This window comes from Tyto alba, unplaced genomic scaffold (assembly GCF_018691265.1).
Source record: "Tyto alba isolate M040663 unplaced genomic scaffold, T.alba_DEE_v4.0 Super-Scaffold_6, whole genome shotgun sequence".
NCBI lineage: Eukaryota > Metazoa > Chordata > Aves > Strigiformes > Tytonidae > Tyto > Tyto alba.
Genome location: NW_024881327.1, coordinates 40,209,823 through 40,230,912, shown reverse-complemented (window position 1 = coordinate 40,230,912; position 21,090 = coordinate 40,209,823). Strand labels below are relative to the sequence as shown.

Sequence of the window (21,090 nt, the reverse complement as noted above, 5' to 3'; positions counted from 1 at the left end):
AACAAGCTTTTACACAACCCTCCTCTCAAATATTACTCTCGGTGCTATAAAATATGAATAAGGTTATTCACTAATGTTTAGCACAAAAATACATTACCAGTGTATTGTGCAATAGAGATGTAGGTTTCTGAAATTGAGAACAACAGAACTGTGCATTAACATCACTAAAATGTCTACTGCTAGTGTTGAAAAAACATTAGCAATATGAAAGCCAAGCAATGATACGTTCATTCTGAAGAGTCTTTTAAAACCTTATGGATATTACACTGAACAGAAGTATCTAGTAAACAAGTAGGATATACAGCATGCAGCAGCCTGGCAGAGTCAGACTTTGGACATGGTTTGACAGAGATCATTGGGTGGCAATGCTATCTTAAATAGCTACTTTACTTCATCTCAGTCCAGTCCAGCAATCTTACTGCTTAGGCAGCTGCATTTTAAATGAGATCAAAGAACACAACAGATGTTAAAGAGATGCATCTTAAGCTTGCACTGCTGCTGAACACTGCATTGCCAAGCTACACATTGTATTTTATCTACGTGGTTATTCGACTGAGCTCACAGTCTAAACAACTAACAAACATTGCTTTTCATCATGCAGCCACCACTCTCAGAAGGTAAGGCCCATCTAAGTGCTTTTAGTAATTTTCAATGAAAATTCAAAAAAATACCATTTACACAATCTCTTCTTCCACCTAAGATTGAAACCAGTAATGAATTAGTGGCACAGCCAACAAACCATGGTAGCTTCCAAAATAATTTCTCTTTCTCTGAACTACTTGGGTCTAGTACTGGTCTATTCTACTAACAATCACACAGCAAGAAAGGAAATCCTGAACAGGCTTACCTTTTCCAGAGACCTACTTTAACCTACACGAGGCTCTCAGGTGTACTGAGCTAAATCACCTGCCACGAGGATGCTTTGGGCCCAAAACATCAGGCGTAAGGTTCAGTGCTTTAGTTATGCAGTTTGATGGACAGTGAGACAGTCAGCTATGCTAAATCTTTTATTAATTTTTTTCTTTCCTGAGGAGACTTTTGGGCTTTTCTATATACATAAAATTATCTTTTGCAAATGAGTCTGTTGGAAAGATCTGAGGTAAACAAAACAGATCATTTATCTTAACTGAGTATTTAAGACTTCTCTAGTCCATATCCACAGTAGCGATGGATGGCCTCTTCTTAAATTACTGTCTAGAATAAACACCCTGTCTTGTACAACTACTCAAATATATGAAGATTTTGAAAGGTCAGTGTGCGGTAACAGTGAAAGGGTTAATTCAAATCTATATTGAAACTGGAAATTAACTACTGTGAACTATGGCTCATACCTTCTTTTGTTAATAGATATTTAAACAGAGATTTCTGGTTAATGCTTACCAGGTATGTTCACTTTTGGTTTTAAACAGTAAGTTAAAAAAAGAACAACCAGTGTATATAGTGGGATGCTGCTGTAACTCATTAATCAGTTAAAAAGACATATGTAATAAAGATTCCTCCATAATTTTTAACATTAAGTATATCAACCTTATAAAAAGAACTTTTTCTTCCCTATTGACAAATCCCACAAAAAGGTTGTCTCCTTGAGAATGGAACACATTTTATCAGATGCGTACTTCATTGAGTGAAGTATTAGAAAGCTTTTCTTCTGTTTCTAGCACAAAAAGCCTGAATTTTCACACTTTAAACAAAAAATTATGCCGAAGATTTAACACAAACTATAAGGAGAGTCAGGACTCACTGCATTTATACCAGCAGTATTGTCAGACTTTACAGAAGAACTATCATCTTCTAAAATTAGGCAGTCCACTGTAGAAGTTCCATCGAAGGACTTAAAACAACAAGTGATTCCATTTGTGTTACAGAATTATACTTCCATATAATTGAACATGGTCTTACCATTCAATAACATAAAGTAAGTAACATTAAGGAGACAGAGACAGGACTGTTTTATGGGAATGACAAAATCATTAGGCATGTGACAGAAATCAGTCAAAACAATACAATGTGATTTAATTTGACTGATACAGTCTGAAAAAGAACCTTTCCTCCCATACGCTTCCAACTAAAACAAATAACCCAGTTAGCTCAGAGTCAAGAGATCATTCAAAAATGTGTTCTGCAAAGCATTACAAATACCAGAATGTTCAAATTTCAATGGACCTGCAAAGGGAGCGTCTCTCATGGCTCAGGATCCCTCCTAAAAACTTTGATTACAACAGGGTCTTGTGACAACATCAACTGTTGAAAGTTTCTATACAGATGGTCTATAGATGGGACTCCACCTGGAGTGCAGGAATACATCTCAATACAGGCTGACAGCAGAGATCCAGCTGGTCTCAGTTCTCATGCTGATGTATAAGCTAGACCATTTCCATATTTAAATCTATACCTCAAGCTGCAAATCAGATAAGAAGCGACTGTAATTAATGAATAATATATACAATCACAAAAATACCTATTTTTCATGCAACTAGGCAGGCAAAAAGGACATGTAGCAGCCAAAGTTCTCAATGGTTTGATATGTGAAGTATAAAAAAGAAACTTGTTGTATCTTAAAAAAAAATATATATACAAGGATTTTATTTTTCTTACTTACAGAATCTCCTGTCTTGGCTGACACGAAATGGCTACTGAAATTGTTTTCCTGACAAAATCGCTGATGCTTGTCAACTTTCACTGTGCGCATATGCTCCAAGTCAACTAGAAGTAAGTTGAAGAAATTAAAAATTACTACAAATGGAGCCCATTTAGTTACCTGTTTTAGAAATTATTAATTGGAAACACATCATATGTAATCTTCTCCATTACAGGTGTATGCAATTTAAGTTCCTTTCTTTTTATAATCATTTGACAAAATAAAAATAACAAATTACATCAGATTATTTTTATTTGCAAAACTAAAATGCAATCACAATTAAAACTGCATGGTCAACTGCAACAAGTTCTTATCTGAAATAAATGACAGATTTACTTCTGGATACACACAATCTGTAACAACTTTACTGCTAACTACATAAAAAAAACTGAGACAAAACTAAGTGTTGCACATTCTGTTTGCAAACATGATGCATATTGGAGATTCCAATGTAATCTAAAGACTTTTATAAAATAGAGTTCATCAAGCACTTCTGAATCTACGTATTTTTTTCTAAGTAAAAAATGTAAACAAGTTATAAAGAACTTTATTGAAGAACATGGTAGAGCAAAAACATTCATTATAATAAAAAATTAACTGAGTAAAATTACTGATGCTTAGTTACTTGTATATGAAGCTTTCAATTCCACAAGGGTATGGTTCAGAAAATTAAAACCAATAAAAAGCATATTTCAAGAGTCACACACATTTTCATTTTTATCATTTTATAACCATTGGAAGCAGAGCAAAGCTTTCAGATGGTATTTTATGTTGAAAAGCACTGGTTGCTTCCAAAACAACATGGAACTCAAGTCTTGCACAGGTTTTATTGTGTACATTCCAGCTTCTCCAAATCTGATCCTAAGGTAACTGGAAACTATATTGAACAGTTTCTCTTTTTATTGCATTACAGTTCCTATAAGGGTGTTGACTCAATGCCGTCAAATTATAAGGCAAATATATTCACAAGGATTTAAGGACAACCAGGCTCTTTGAGTCAATACAGGAAAAAAAAACTTAAACTGATTTCCTGAGGAAGGGACCCAACTGACTTGTAAAAACTTGTAAATTTGCAAATCTAGTAAGCCTGCATAATAGTGTCATTTGATTATCAGCTGAAAAAATGCTCTCCTACTACATAAAAGGCTTTATTTTAAAATGATATTGGAGGTCTTTAATTTGTAGGCTCTGGAGATTTTCTCTTGGAGATTTTTAGTCTAACAGGGGATTCCTACACCCCATTTATACTGCTTACCTTGGTTAATGTGGAGTTTTTGCCACATATTACTGTTCCTTGCACATCAGTAAGGCCTTGTTTATAAGAACAGGCCTAAAATCATCCAGTTACCACATGCATTAATTTGTGAAGAACTAAAATACTAAGCTATTAACACTAATGTTTGTAGTACACTTTTTCATAATATTAAACATATAATATATAGTTTCATAAGAAAGAGGAAGAACAAATACATTTACTAAGATAAAATCCAAAGTCGATAGCAATTTTGTTAAAAACTCATGCAGTCTATATAATAGCTACTTCACTTTTTTCTCTGAAAAATGACTACCAGAAAAGAGCCTCTCTGTTGGAACACCTTTAAGAATAGATACAGCATACTGCCTAAAATTATTAACTATTATTTTTACCCTTCACATGTCAGCTTTAAGTACAGCTTGGAAAACACAACAGTGAGATTACTCTTTTGGGAAAAATAAACATATATTTTCTTTATTTTTATTTGATGCGCTCTTAAAGGAACTTTAACTCTACCTCCAAATTCACTCACTGTATTTTTTCAACTATACCCAAACTTCAAAAACATACGCACAATTACAATAAAAATAAATAAATAGATAGCATTTACACTCTATCCCTCTAAAATACCATTACATGCTTATGTAAGTCCATAAAAACAAGCTCACAAATTACAATCTCTCTCAAACTCTCTTCCTAGGAAGGAAAGAATAGGGAGTGGAAGAACACAACAGCACACTAAAAGGTTGATGAATTTTCAGGGAGAAAATGCCACTGACATATTGGAAATCATATCCTCAAATGCCTCCTATCTTCTATTTGAAGAACATCAAGAATAATATATGGTCAGTGGAGCATATAGTTTACTACAGGAGAACAATTAAAAGCACACAAGATCCTAGAAATTAACAGACTGGAAGTGAAAAATCAAGATGAAATTATGTTTCTGAATTTTGTGTAATTCTCAGTCCTTCTCCCCACTTACAAGTATTTCACCTTGTGCCTTCTGAATTATGGGCAGTCTGCTGTGAACTGTACAGTTACTGTTATGCTAGATAACTGCCAGGTAACTGTCCATGTGCACACTCTCAGCCCACAGTTCAATGCAAGGCAATTCATGTTACATTAGCTCTCAATGAAAGAGGGCACAGCTGTAGAAGAAGAAAAGGGTTTGAAGCATTAATAAACATTTAACTATACAAAGTTGGAGTTTGCAGTCAATGAAAAACTACTATGCTAATTCAAATTACCTTGTATTGCCCCAGGCTAAAGACACAATCATAGACGGTTACTGAAGATCAGCTAAAATACAGCAAATAGTTACCTTCCAGTCCTTTTTTGCTTTTTTTTGAACATGTGACGTTGGTCAGCCCAACAGGCAGAATTCTTAGCACACCAGGAGATAAGTCTTCTCCAGCTTTTATTTAGACATCACAGTAAAAAGACTTTAGGGAGGGATTTCGAGGAGAAAAATGATTTTCTAAAAAGATGTTTATAAGGAATGCAGGGACTTTATAGAAAGAAAACTAACAGCTGGCCAATGTGGGCTCATATGATGAGCCAATTAACAGCAGGAGTAGATATCTTGGGATGAAGGATGATACTAGAATGCACTTAAGCCATGAAAAGTTTAAAGGCAAAGACAAATAACTTTTGGATAGAAAGAAAGAGAATCAGATACATAAATACAGTTTGATCTTACAAACAAGGAAAATGATCTTGCAGAATATTCTAAATTACTAGATAACATTGCATTAGCCAAGAAAAAGGATTTACTGAAATTAAGATGCAAAATAAGAACATTTTAACTGTGGTAGTGGTTATGATAGGCTATATCTAACAAAGGTCTCAAAGAAAGAATCTGCAAGATTTGGACACGCATCAAACATAAACATTTAGAGAAAGGCCCAAAGTGAAGTTTATGTGCCAGATGGTACAGTCACCCTCCTCATCTGAAGTGTATGAGAAAGAAGACAATGGCAAGGAAAAATTAATAGCCCCATTTTTACGAAGTAGAATATAAACTGATGGCTAGAAATTAATAATGGGATGTCTAAAGGACACGCAACGATTTTAGTCTGAAAAGCGAAAAGAGATTTAACTATTTGCAAGCAGCGAATCTCTAAAGCTCACAAATGTTACAAACCAGTACTTCAGGTTAAGTGCTTGGATACAAACTCTGCTATCTACATTAATAAATTATGTTTTCTGATCATGAAAAGATAAAGCAAACCCAAGATGTGTACATTTTACAGAATGCAGTGAAAGTATTTTTTTAATCTATCATATCTAGAACTCCAAAGGTCTTAAAAATGGGACCAACAAGCAGGAATGGTGGTTAAAGTATGTTATCAAAGTAATAGTTAAAATGTCAAAGAAGTACACTGCTAATTCCTTGACTATACAGGAACCACTTTGCATTAAATGGAATACTTAAATAAACCACATGAAAATTGAAATCAGGAGAAGCAAAAGGACATCAAGAGCAATGGAGGGGAGAGAGAAAGAGATAGGTCATAGTACTGTTTCCCTGATTGGCCTGATAAGGACATAAAAAGGGGTTCATCAGCCCCCCAAGTCATTTTGAAGTCCCTTTCTAAGAAAAGTCATCCACAACATTGGCTGCTGTAGTTTGCTCATTTTTCTGCCTGAAATACACACTAAAAAGCTCATCTGACAACTACAAAAAAATCCATGGTTGCCAGATATTCTACAATAATTATCTCTATTGCCTTACTCTTCCTCTCCTGCAACTCTATTTCTAACTAAGAAGAAACCAAGTTTTTGCCTCTCTGGAATAAAATTAAACATTCACCTTTAAGCTTATCTAGTGTGAAGATCCATTTCAACTAAAGCTAGCAAGATAAATTACTGCTCCATAACTAACAGATCTATACGCATTGGTATGTACAGGTATCCCATAAAGATACTGGCACAACAAAAACAGATAAGCAACTTCAGGAATTCAGACATGACTTCCACCAAGCCAAACAGATCCAAGTGAAAATCTCCCCTCAGAGATGAAACCAGCATAGACCAGTGTCTGCTGTAGCAAAAGTAGGTAAGGTTTACTAAAATACTTGCTTCTCATGAACTCTGGACAGTTCAGTTTTGATTTGTAGGTGAGACTAAATAGAGATCTAGTGAGTTGAAAAAAGAAAACAGAATCTAGGAGAGAAGTATGGAACTCCCATAGAAACCCCAAGGGTACTCCCTTTAAGGCACTCCTGAAGATTTGAGAAGAAAAACAGGTAAGAACACTGCGGAATTTAGGTAAGGAAAAAGATGTAAACACCATCAAGGTCACCTCCACAGATATCAAGTGACACTTCAAAGAAGACTAGGACAAAATAGTAATTTTGAGTTAGGACCAGAAAGATTTGATTAGGTCACCTCTTCAGGTGATTTATACAAACAACATTTTCCTTATCCTTTGAATTGCTGCTACACCTCACTTATTTGCAGTGAAAATTTGACAGTGCTAATTCAAAATGGAAAAGGAAACCATATTTTAAAATGACTATCTGTGAGGCTAACTATCAAACGACAGAAAAATTCTAAGCAATCACTTGAGACACTACAGATCGTTATTCAAAGTCAAATCTCTATATAACTTTACTTGAGAAATTAAGAGTAAGTCACTGAAACTTTAGCTTATTAGGTAGTAGCAAGTGAATACAAAAACACTAGAAAGTGCTAGATAAAATACAAATGCGAGATTTACAATCTACCCACACAGAGTCATTTGACAGCAATTCAGTCTTGATTGAGTAATTCTGCTACTTTTGACCTGAGTCTCTGAAACCACTAGTGGTAAACAAATTAATGCCAAATTTGTTTCTCTTACACTATGGAGATATATGCACCATTCCATAAGATAAAAAAAGGCCTGCAACAAGCCAGGTAGCACCATTGCTCAGGGACAAATGATCCGTTACACCATATATATGTGGAAACCAATAGTCAAACAGCTTAAATACTACTTTAGCTCACCTGCTTCACTGAAATTAAATAGAACAAATACAATTAGCTCACCAGAGTTTGCTTCAAAGAATAAAGTGTGATACCAAATCCCACAGCTGTATTGTCTTAAAATTAAGGCAATAGTAAAATACATGTAGCAATCTACCAGAGTAATACAACTGGTACAAACACGAAGCCAGTAAGTATTTTAAAATATGTATCATCAGTTAGAAGAATAATAAATGTTCTGGTTTTATAATCTTTCAAACTGCTGAAAATGTAATAATAGTATATTTTTATTTAAACATTGTCACACAAGCAAATAACTGCACATACTCTAAAAAGACAACAGAACATCATTTATGCAGAATATAAAAGCTGCTACTCATGCTATTTATCTCCCTTTCCCACAGGACTGCCAGTCTCTTCTTTCATAACATCACTGGAGAAGAACTCCATGTAAACCTACAGGGGTTTTTTAAGTCGGAAAACATCCATTTTGCATGAATCTTCCTTTCAGGTAATTCTGGAAGAAACACAAATACATAACTTGTACAGGTACTTCCAAGCAGCTGAAAAAATAGTGAGAGTAGTTGTTCAGAATGGCATAAAGAGCTGAGCAGCATGCATAATGCACGTTAAGCAAGTCTGACTGTTTAATAGTTTGCTGGCATTTCTCCTGGATTATGAGGTTACATTTGCAAACTATAAGGCACTATACAGTCATTTTAGATGATTATAGCAGTGATAACTAACCTAACCACTTTCTAAACCATATGTATGAAAAGAAACATGAAAGAGACAGTTCAGAGAATTTCAGTAAAGGGATGCCTCTCCACCCAAATCTGACGGTCTTTCACTTTTAAGGTTTGCAATCGTAATTACTACGAGAGAGTCTGTTACAAAGGGGCAGTTCTCCTGTTTAAGCTGAACTTTTTTTTTTAACTGATAATTACAGTATTTTCCACTAAAACTGGTATTAACACCTAAATGAATTTACAGCTATCTAGTTTTTTGGATATCATGCATATTATAACCATTTCATATTTCAATATAATTAAGGGCAGTTTTAAAGTTATAAGTAAACATCTGTATTAATCTATGGTACCACACAAAAATATATTCTTTTATAGTATGCTGTGAAAAATGAAATATAAATCTTTCTGCAAAGTATTTGCAGCTGTTCACACAAGGTATACAATTACATAATGTTTAAATAATGAGCTATCACGATTAGCCCACACAGACATGACAAGTAAAATACTTTAATAATTTATTAATTTGATTTACATGTGCTTAAAATTATGTACATATTTTCTCTTCTGAAAATACTCCAGGGTCATAAAAAAGCGGGCTGTATATGATCTCTTTTTCATCCTATTTTTTGGTATAATTTCAGACTAATTTCTTAACAACAAACGTAGCTTGAACACCTGAAAACCTAACAGACTGAAGACGATAATACTGTTATACAGTACCATCCTCACGCAGTACACACTGAAGTCGCACAAGTACACCCAAGCGCAGTCAGTTTAAATTCAGAGTGTGAAGGTTCTGCTTCTCTGATGCACAAGGGAAAGTACATGAAAAAGGGAATAAAAGGATTTCTCTAAGACATGCCAAATATCCACTATTCTAAAGAATAAAACAGAAATTACGATGAATGTTGGGAGCAGCATTCTGAGCAACGGGATTTACTGCCCAGTGTATCAAACCTCTTCCCCGCAGCACCTCAGCAGAGCACACCTCAGCAGGTCCCACCGCTCTGGCCAGAAGGAACCCCTCTCAGGCCTCTTCTGCCATAAGCAATATTACCCCGTTTTAATTCTAGTTCTGCCATCATTCAAAGAAAATAGAAAAAAAAAAGCAACAAAAAAACCTCCCTAGCTTTTTATTGCTTGACTTACTAGTAGCCTACTGCTTTCCCACTTTAAGATGGAGCTATTTCATTATGCCTTAGTTTTTAAAGAATATTTGAATGGGTTACTTAGAAGTTCAAGCAAGTGCACTTTCATTTTCTAAGCAGGCACAAAGGTTCTTTCTGAGTAAATAAAAAAATCACCTAACAAATGTCTGATATTTTTAATAATAATTTGTATCTGATATAAGAGTAACCAGAATTATGGACAAATAATAATAAATTAATTTGACAATAAATTGTAGCAAGTCTGCAGTACTTTCAGATTTCGTGTATTACTTAGCTTTTTAAAAATTAATTTTAATTTGGTACTTTTAAATTACTACAGCACACACTTCTCCAATATTCAAACCTAAATGTCGGAGTGCAAACTGCAGCTTTTTGTAGTTAAATTTTTATTAATACTTTCAATCTTTTTCTCACACTAAAATTGTGTAACTGCCAAGAAAAGAAAACTCTTTCATGGAAGTTCTGAAAACTGTGCCACTACTCTGATTTAAGGAAGCTCAAAATGAAATATAAATATAGTTCTAGTACAGATTTTCTCAGTAATTTTTTTAGGTTATCAAGAAAACATCTAGAGTGTTGATCTGGTTATACTCATGTCAGACAAACTACATGTCACATTAACTACCTCCAGGAAGTTATTCCAAACACAAAATAAACTGTTTATGCCCCTTCTCAGATAGATAGCATGACAGATTGTTATTAGTTGAAGACAGATGAAATACATTAATTTGATTGCAAGCATGTGTTTACTTTCTCACTGTCATGTACACTCTACTGCTGATGCTTCCCTATGAGGACACAGTAACAAATCAAACATTGTATTAGAAGACTTGCTAAGGCAGAATAATAATACTGGTGCTGCACTTTAATACTTAAAAAACTATACTTAACATTTCCAGCTAAAGCAGGAAATTACTGGTTTCAGAAAGCAAAAAAAAATTGATAGCTTAAAAACTCTTGTAATTTACACAAAACTTTGTAAGACTTCCTCCTCTAAAAAGGCATCAGAATTATCTGCAAATATGCTTCTTCATTATTAAAGAAAAATATAACTTTCTAAAGGCCAAATCTATGATCTGAGCTCCTTCTAAACAAATTGCTACAGATACAAGACAAGAAAATGTATGCCTAATATGGGAAAGGAAAGGTGAGCAATTCCCAGGTCTCCGCTTAAAAACAGAAAGGCATCCTGCCTGTGAAGTGAGGCTTGCCTGGTTTTATGCACACCTCTCTTACGGGCCTCCACTTATTTGTACAAAGCCTATGTGGAATTCTCTTTCCTCTCAAAGAATGACATACAAGACACAAAATCTGCGATGAGCTTCTTCAAATGAGGGTACTTCACACAATAAAATCAGGTTGATGATGCTAGTACTTTGTTCAAACACAGGAAATAAGAAAGAATGTGTTTAGCATGACAAGCTCTCTTTGATTTGTATTTATTGAAGTAGTTGTAGTCTTTATATTGAGTTTTCTACAAAAAAATACCATATTAAATGAGACATTTAAATACTGCTAAACAATAAAGGATTTTCTTCTAAAGCTTTAAAATATAGTGGTTCTTGTGCATCTTTAGAAGACAAAAAGTTAATGAGGTTAACATTTCCAAGATTTAAATAGGTTTCAACAAAAAAGAAGAGCAGCCAGAAGCTATTGTCTCCATCTCAGCACACCAAGTGCAGCAAACTATAGAGGACACAACAGTGTGACAAGATTCTCGTTTAACAACAAGCATGTAGAATGTTTGGTGGATGACAGGTCATTTTTAAGAAGATAGGTTAACCTTTGCAAATACAAAGAGCAGGCATCTTTTCATACTAGAGTAAAATTTCTTATAAAAAAAAAAAAGAATACACTCAAGTTTCTTTTCAAAACTAAGATGAGAGATGACTGGCTTAAACAGCTTGAAGAGACCATTAAAGAGAAAATAAGAATATTTTTTTCCTCTGCTAGACATTTCCCATTTTCATTTTTTAATAAATTCTTGGCAGAAATTCTTGCGACCATTTATCATCTGACTGAACAGACTAAGATTACACTAGAATCTGATCCCTTCTGTTAGGTGCCTATACTCCTTATCCTTACACATAATGCAGACATTTTTGGAAACAAAAAAGATGATATTATTAAACAAATACACAATTGAGTCACCTTGTAGCATTACCTTGGACTTAAAACATAATTGGAACAACTCTGCCTTTTTTTTGCCTTTTTAAAAGGGTATCATAAGGACAGAGAAAGCAAGAGAAGAGGATGAAAGGCATGGGTTGACTCATCTCCCCACCCTGCAACTCAAGTGAGTATGTACACTGAAGATATATCTAGATGGCAGACACTGGTGTAACAAAGAGATGGCCAAATTAACTTGAAATGCATTCATCTGGGCACAAGGAGTTTGGATGCATCAGCACAGACCTCTGCACAGATGATTTTATCACATATCTCTGTTTACTGCCTGCTGTGTACAGACCTAAATAAACAAGCCCTTTGGGTAAACTTAACAAATCAAATGGGGATGTGAATGAAAGAACCTGAAACACTTATGTGCATACTGGTCTGGAGAATGAACAGCCCAACTTCAGCAAATTAATGGCACTCTCTCTCAAAAGCATAATCTCACAGGACTTCCATGTTCTCTAATTTCACACCTTTGGTTACTTAGTTTTTATTTTCCACAGAGAAATGTGTCCTAAGATTACAAGTTCCTCCTGGAAAACAGACAGTTTGTTCACTGTTGCTTTTTATCCAGTCACTCAAATCCTTACATGGCCTTTATCAACAGTTTATAAGCACTTTGCAACTACTAACAGATGATTTGCTGACTAATTCTCTTCCCAGTAAATTAGGCAAATAGTATCCTTATTTTTACAAATAGGAAAATTAAACACGTATGAAAAGATAAATTAAAAGCCTTGCCTAAGATCACATGAAGTTTCACTGAACCATGAACTTACTGCTTTGTGCACTAAATCATCTTTCATCTTCTTTAACACTTGTGTTCAGGCTTCCTAATCTTTGTGCCAAGGAGAAATTTGATAGCAATTAGTTTTACCTCTTTATTACGTTAAAGCTGTTAATTTGGACTCAAGCACCTCTATAAATAGCTACTTCCTAAAGACAAGAAGAAATGAGAAAACAGCTGGGACAGAAGAACATCCCCCCGCTGGATTTTTCTTACTATATAAATTAAATTAGAAAAATCACTGGGCAGTCACAGTGACCAGCACAGGAACACAGTTAAACATGTTTACTGAAAAACACTGAGAAAGCAAAACAGAACAAATTAACCTCTGCTCACACAAACCATAACCCAGGATGTCCAACAGCAGCTGGCATTCCAGTCCCCACACTCTAACACACTGGCATCAGACAATTAAATGTCTAATGAAATTATAAATGATACAGTAATAGCATTATGGTGACCATCTCTGAGAAACGGCAGTTCTGTTAATAACCATTCTGTTACCATAATCCAAATACAATAGAGCATAAAGATATGTAATAATTATTTTGTATCTCTGAAACTCTAGCTGCAGCATTTCTTCTCACATTGTTAAAAATTTCTACAAGTAAAAAATACAATATTTCACTTTTCAGGTCCAGCATCTTTCACAAACACAGTAATTAAACATACACATAAAAAAAAAAAAAGTTTCAACTGATATGTCATTTTCTAACGGCCAATGTTTTAGTGACACTAACAAGAAAAAAGTTGTAGCATTGAGAATCAACATTTTCTCTCACCAACACTACCCTTTACAGAGCAACATACAAGAAACACAGAATTACTTGATTCATGATCTTGGGAGAATATTTTTAACACTACGATGACTGCAATACAACTTTTAAATTGTTCATATGAACTCCTCTGGACTAATTAATTTCTATGAGCTTAACTTCAAAAAATATGTTTCTCTTTATATTCCACATTACCATTTTTGATAGTAGTTTCCAAACTTCCTTATACCTACCTTTAATGGCTGCCCAAGAACTCTGAAACAAGACTTGCTGGCAGAAAAATAGTAACAGACCCTTCTTTGATTCAACATGAAATAATTTTTACCAGGTTTACTGAAACTTTTAAAAAACTGCTTAAATTGATTAAGATGAGCTACTAGTGACAAACTGCTAGGCTGCTACAGCTTTTTTCACAAAATAATTTCCCTCCTTGCAATATTAAATATACTTTTTAGGACAGAGGTTAAAAAACTGTAAAAAAAATAATCTTAATTTCCCACTAATTTAACTATAGATATCATTTGATTTGGTTTAATTTAACAATTTCATAAACTAAATAGAGCGTAAAAAAGATATTACAGTCCTGTGATTACTGCAATACAAAGTTGAATATTTTTTTTACATGTTCTTGAATACCTTACTGAAGACATAAAGCTGTAATGTACTAAACATTCAGAAGATGGTGCTAGTCCAATATATCTGCAAGCCATGGATTGATCAGCTTTTCTGTATCTCTCTCAAATATTTTCTCCAATTTTGATGTATTTATTACATCTTCACTGAACTTATCAATCCCAGGACAAGGTGCAGTCATCTTCAGTTAAATACTAAGAATACTACTGGATGATCTATCATTCTAAAATTCACATAGGTTTAGTGGATTGACAGCCATAAAATATAAAGCTCACTATAATTTCATAAGGTCAAAGGTCTTGGGATAAACTCCTACAACATTTCTTAGACCTTCTGACTGAGAAACTGAGACCTTCTGTCACTCACATCTGTTTCCTTTTGCAGTCAACAGCAAGAGTTTCTGGCCACAGTTTCAAGACCTATCAATGCCAGCACCAAAGCTCAGAGAATCTCACCAACCTGTCCCACTCCTGATGGTTCATTCCCACCCTCACGCCACAATGCACCTTCTCTCCTCACCTACTTAGGAGGCCATGCAACTCGTATGAGCTTATAAAGCTCAATGAGCTGATCCATGTTAAAAATAGCCATTTCTTCTTGCAGTGTTCTGTTTAACCCAGATCAAGTCACAGATCCGATTTCCCATGAGAGAGTGGTGCTAACTTCAGGCTGTAAACTGGCTTCACCACAGAACTGCAGCCTCCGTGAGGTTGGAAGGGCTGAATTCCTTGTCAGCATTCAAAAGGGCAGGCAAGTTAACAAAGTCAGACTCACTACTGCATATGAAAAACTAAATTTTTCATGTTATTAAACAAAGATTTCTCCTTATTAAGAGATTAGATGCAGTCTGTAATTATAGACAGAGTATAAAACAAACCCCACCTACATTCGCCCCTACCTCCACCCCAAACCCCAACAAAATGTTAGACACATTTGCAGCTCTACCTATAATTCTAAGATTTTACAGTGCCTTGCAAGCTAGGTACAGTTGTACAAGTAATTTCTTCCAAAAACAGTAAATCTAGACATACTGTAACATCAAGCAAAAAGCTTACTCCTTACACAGCAGTTCCTAAAACAGTGTTCTCAAAGTAAGGCCTAGGAACATATAACAGAGTAATATATTTCATGAAGCCATGGAAATGAACTATTAATACAAAACTTCTTCCTATAAAAAGCATTTACCTAATAAATAAGAATTCCTCACAGGAGCCACTCTAGCACTCTTGACGGCTGCTGCTGCATCCATCTATACAGACCATTGCCACAGGTATACTTCTGCTGACTTCACGCCAAACAGACATGTTAAAAAAGTGGCTGTCCTTTCAAGTGTGATGCTTTTATCCAATACTCTGAATTACTTACTCCTAACAGAGCCAACCCAGGTCAGCTCCAGGGCCCTTCCATGCCTGATTCCATTGTTGCTTCCAGCAGATGTAATAAAGAGTTGGAGACACTTAGTGCTTCTCCTACATACCCCTCTGGGAGCTCTCCCACAACAAAAATTATAAATGAACATGAAATCATTCACTGGGATATAAAAACAAGCCTTAAATGTTCAAAGATCAGGCCAAGTCAGTATTATTGTTATTACAATAAACCTCCAGCATTAAGCAATTTCAAACATCAGTTCTTCTTCCAAACTTTTTTCAATGTAGAGGCAAGATTGGCACATATCTGAGTGAAATTACTCAGTTACTAGGCAATTTATTACTGCTTAACTGTTCCATGTGTATCAAATCCTGTTTGACAGCAGTCCAGTTTTTCTTCCATTTGGAAGATTTTGTAACTAATTATTACCAAGCCAAACTGTTTTCAACTGGCAGTTAAAAAATTAATAGTACAACTCAACTTTATATTAAATTACTTTTCATAAGAAAAAGTAAAGACTGCTTAGTAAAGAAATATAACATACTTTAATTAACTACAAAAGTAGAAATGAAAACCAAACATATTCAGATCTGATTCACTACTGATAGTTAATTTATCTGCTATTTATTAAATTGAGACACAGCATTTCAAAGACTACAAAGAACTGAATTCAAACTATTTATATTTCAACAATATGATGATTTCAAACCGGACAGTAGAAGTGGGACTGTACAAACCTCTTGGACAATTGCCAACTGACATATTTAATTATCCTCAACCAGTCATCCAGTAAAAAGAAAAAACCTGAATTATAACCAATACATCAATCATTGGTCCATCACTGTACTGAAGAACTGTTCTTGTCTCCAAGTGGAATGAGCAAATAGCTTGTTTCTTCCTGACATAAATTTCTACTGTGATGTGAACACTTCAGTCCAGAACTCTGTAAACTTAATAGAAGGCTATAATTGATTCAGATACTGAGGGAAAACTACAAAAGCTCTTCTACATGATTTATATCTACTATTTTTGCAAACAAAAACATTGACTAGTGGACACATTAAGACAAAATAAATATATTAATATTGCAACTTTACAGTATTAACTAGTTTCAGATGAGCAAGAGAAACCAACTCACCAGGCTAGTTACAAGGAACTGGAAAAAAAACATTAACAACTTTGTCCAAGACTTAAAAAGTTATAGAATGCATAAAGGACCCAATGGACTAAGAGAAGTACCCTGTACATAATTTGATTGTTACAGATCTAACAAAGCAAGGTTCCTGCTCTTCTCGGAGATAACCTGGCCAACTGGCTGTGCAGAGCAATCCAATTCCCTCAGCACATACACACAGAGGAAAGAAAAAAAAAAAAAACAAACAAACAAACAAACAAACAAACAAAAAAAAACTAAACTCACACCAAAAAACTTTTATCAAGAAAGCAGGTGGTTCAGTGGAAGGGGCTGGCCTGAAATTAGAGTTAGAAAAGTGGTAGTTTCTTTAGCAGTTTAAGCTACCATAATTGCAAATCAAATGGATGGTCCTGGCTTTCCCTGTGCTGCTGGCCGAGCACTTCCAAGCCTTCTCATGTGATAGTACCACTGCAGAATAAAAGGAATACATGAGATCATTCAAACAAGAACTCCTCCTCTTGTTCTGTTCAGTTTAGGCTGGATTAGTGAACTGAATCAACTCTCTGTGCAGTGGTACCATGACTAGAGTTGACAAAAGTGAAACTGGGTTAAGCCAATTGTGAAACCACCTCCTCAGACTGGTCTCTGTTGCGGGGAATACAACACTGACAACAGCTGAATCTGGACACATGTATGCACTCTTAAAAATTTTGGTCAGAATTCACTTTAATCTGAAAATATTAAGCAAGCAATCCAAGGTTCAGTTGGGTCTTCTCTTTGTAAACTTTTTAGCATTTTTTTTCTAAAACTTCCTACAACTAGACAATTTTAAGAGTTTCTGCTTCATTCAATTTGTATTGAAGTTACAGAAATCAGTTACATCTGACTTACAGAGAATTTAGATGCTGAAAGTGTATTTTCCCAGATCATTTGGTCAGTCGTGACCTCAAACAGTTAAACAAACCCACTCCACTTCTTATAGTTAGGAGTGCTCAAGGATAAGCAGTACTTCCTTTGCTAGGTTTGAAAAGGAAAGGGAAAATATGAGTCAAGAAGTTAACAAGTCTTTCGTAAATAACCCCAAGATATTATCCACTAAAATTTTAGCATGGCCCTGATGATGACCTAGTTTCTTTGTGACTTAGTACATACCTCCTCTTTTAATATACATTAAGAGGGTATGGAGTTTCTGGAGGCATAATTTCCATGGGTGAAGTTTTCAGAATTAGGTTAGTAAAGAGACTTTAGTTTATGGTTAAATATTCATTTAGGCCATCATTGAGCACTCTGAAAAATTGTGTCACCATCATACTTCCATTTAAAACATATTTATAAAAATATATTAAACATGTCAGATTTTTAGAACTTTTCAGCAAAATGAACTTCTTTAACATAGTCTAGACAAGAAGTGGGATTTTCAGAAGAGTCTGCGTGACTAACTCAGCTGAATTTATTAAGAGCAGATACTGTAAAGACCTTGAGGGCCTAAAATTAATCACTAGGGATTACTCAGATACTCAGTGCCTCTCTCTATCCCACAGATGACTTAATTACTTTATCCAAAGACTATTGTATTGAAAAGTAAGTGAGACTGTGAAGCAACCACAGGAATCCAGGTCACATTCTCTCACCTGCACTGTTCCAACCAACTAGCTACAAAGTAATATACATAGATACAGCTACACAACCTAAAGCACTGAGGGCAAAAGGGCAAGGGGGCAGTGTTTTGTTTGCTATTCTGGGGTTATTTTTTGGAAGGTGGAGTGGGGGAGCAGGAGTCATAACAGTTCAAGGTCGGGAATTTGTGTTTTTAAAATCTGGTATTTGAAGGTCTGGTATAATCCATGCCAGTAACCTGCCTCAAGGAGCAGTCAACAGCAGGTATTGAGTCAGGAAAATAAGAAACGGTACAACTGCAATCATCATCCCTTGATACACACCTCTCTTTCAGGCAGTCTGTGTTCCTCGGCCTGACACTGCATCTCCAGGTTGCTAGGAATACAGCTGAAACATGTTATAGCCACCAGTGGACCAGCCCTTCACAAATCTCTGAGGTTCCTTTCTGAACCCATGCGCACTTATGGCTTCTACAAGAGTCAATGAATAGGACTTCCACAATTTAGTTATTCACAATGTGAGAAAGTAATTTCATCTGTTCATTTTCAGCTTGTTGTTTAATAAAAAGGCATGAGATTTCCTTGCATTTGTATTGAAAAGATGTTGTATAATTGTTCTCTAGTCTTTTCTCATGGTTTTATATACCTGTTTGTCTTTTTCCTACTGCTAAGGATCTCAGTATGTTTTGTCTCTCCTTATATAAAAGCTTTTTAATTCCTCTGGTCATTACTGCTCTCCCATATACACTGTGTAGACTGGGACCACCTAAAATTTTCCCAATTCTTGAGGATAATTCTGTGATTTATACCCAAAATTCGAATCCCAGCATAGAGTCCTACAAGAGTTTTACAGTTTGGCACCAGGGATACTCACTGTGACAGAAGGAAATTACTCACTTGACATTTTGTTTGTCCTACTTGTATCTTCTTTACCTTTCAGAAATTAGAATTCCCTAAAAATTTCCCACTATAAGTAATCAATGCAAAAATGAGACATCCAAGAAACTCGAAGTGGTTAACAAGCTTTTTGGTTCTTGCTTGCTAATAATATAACGTCATAACATACTTACACTTATAAGCAGAAAACAATGACAAAGAAACTTTAAAAGAATTTACACCGCTCCCCAACTTATCTTCACTAGCTGCCCATGCAAAGAAAACATGGGCATACTGCAAGAACAGACGTGTGAATTCGAACCTTCAACCCAAAGCATTAGGCTGCATGCTGCAGGCTACACTGTTGCAGGAAAAAAAGTGATACTTAAGGTATAACACAAGTGTGGAAACCCCAGTATAGGAGTTAGAAGTGTAACAAAGCAACAAATACCACAACAGCCCATTTTAGTGACTGTACCAGTTAACACAGGATGTAATCTATTAAAATTAAAAAATAACAGATGCCTCAACAACCTAAATTAAAAAAAAAAAAAAAAAAAAAAAAAAAAAAGGCAGCTTTGAAGAAACTTCAAAAGCATTTATGATTATCATCATTCTGCTGCCCATCAAAAAGTCGAAAGACTGAATTAGAAAGTGTGTCTCCAGGGTCATCTCACCCCAGTAGATCAGCACAAGTTACCATGCAGAGCTTGTTCTGTCGCACTCACACATACAACATAACATCTATATGCCACATGTAGCCCAGGCTGGTGCTACAGCCATGTATCTGCCAGGCTTCCAAACCGTATGAAGACAGTTCCACATCCAGATGCATGCTCTGAATTAGTGCACACTGACACAGTAAGCTTGAGCTAAGCAAACTTATTGTCCTCCTACCACAGGGTACAGTGGTGGCACAGGTCACGCCTGTTCAGACAGACTGTCACCATACATCTGGGAAGGTGTTGCAGCGATGACATCTGGCTTGTGGAATGGACCAGATAGGACAGGCCCAAAGAAAACTGCCCAAAGGAATTCCATATACATATACATAGTGCTTAGGTCACGGAGTATTTTATACTCTAGCCCCTCCAGCATCAGTAAAGACAAAATGTTTCTTGAAGGAACTATTCCACCCCACCCCCCTAACCTCCCCTCCCCAAAGCTCCTTATAGTAGAGAAAGTGGATTGGACAAGGGATAGTCTAAATCTTTCCCCTTTTTTTTTTTTCAATATTCAACATCTGATAAATTCCCTGCATGTTTCTGTCCAACTGATTAGCCAGATTCAGTAACTCAGACTCAAAAAAGAAATCCTATGATTACTTCAAAGTGCTTAAGTCATGAGCAGGACTATAATGCCTGCAAAATACAGCACAAAGGAAGTATTATCCTTCCACACTTAGTTTTGGAACTTGGGAATTTCAATGAACAAGATCCCTCATTAGAATCAGACGGGGACAGATGTGCCTACATAGTGGGTGGGCATGGGTGGACATCAGCCCCTCCAACCTCTCTAATGAGCAATTTCCCCAGATTCAAAGAAAAAATTCATAAAAAGTTAAAGAGAAATGGCAAGTTGCCTCCTATTACCACTGGCCTAACTGCCTCGGCTGCTGCTTCTATAAAGCATAGGGTTTTTTTCAAAGAAAATTATTGTTAAAACCATTTGGCTGAAAGTGAAGAGCTATTGAAAAGTACAGTCAAACTGGCAGCTTGCTCTTAAAATTCCCCCCACCACTTTTATAAGTATCGTTTTGCTTGTGGCTTTTAACAGCTGTTCACACACGCCTAAGCTAGATGTGAACTTTTATTTTCCCAAAACTAAACGGGAAGCTTTAAACAGCATCTGATTTAATTTTTTTTTAATTAAAAGTGGAGGTTAAAAGGACCGTGGAAATGGATGATGCAGCTGTGCTGATGCTAGGGAAAAGAATTC

At 35.5% G+C, this 21,090-nt stretch overlaps 1 protein-coding gene across 4 annotated transcripts in view; it reads right to left on the bottom strand.

The window, feature by feature from the left end:
• Window positions 1-21,090, bottom strand: part of RAB28 (RAB28, member RAS oncogene family) — a 68,482-nt gene that overhangs the window by 9,749 nt on the left and 37,643 nt on the right. For 2 of the 4 annotated variants that reach the window (XM_042808355.1, XM_042808356.1), the window contains exons 5-6: window positions 8,326-8,382; window positions 2,600-2,703 (exon numbers count right to left, since the gene is read on the bottom strand). In XM_042808355.1, coding sequence (XP_042664289.1) covers window positions 2,600-2,703; window positions 8,326-8,382 — 161 coding nt within the window. The remainder of the gene's footprint in view (window positions 1-2,599; window positions 2,704-8,325; window positions 8,383-21,090) is intronic. The other 2 variants (XM_032984550.2, XM_032984551.2) reach the window with 1 other exon arrangement.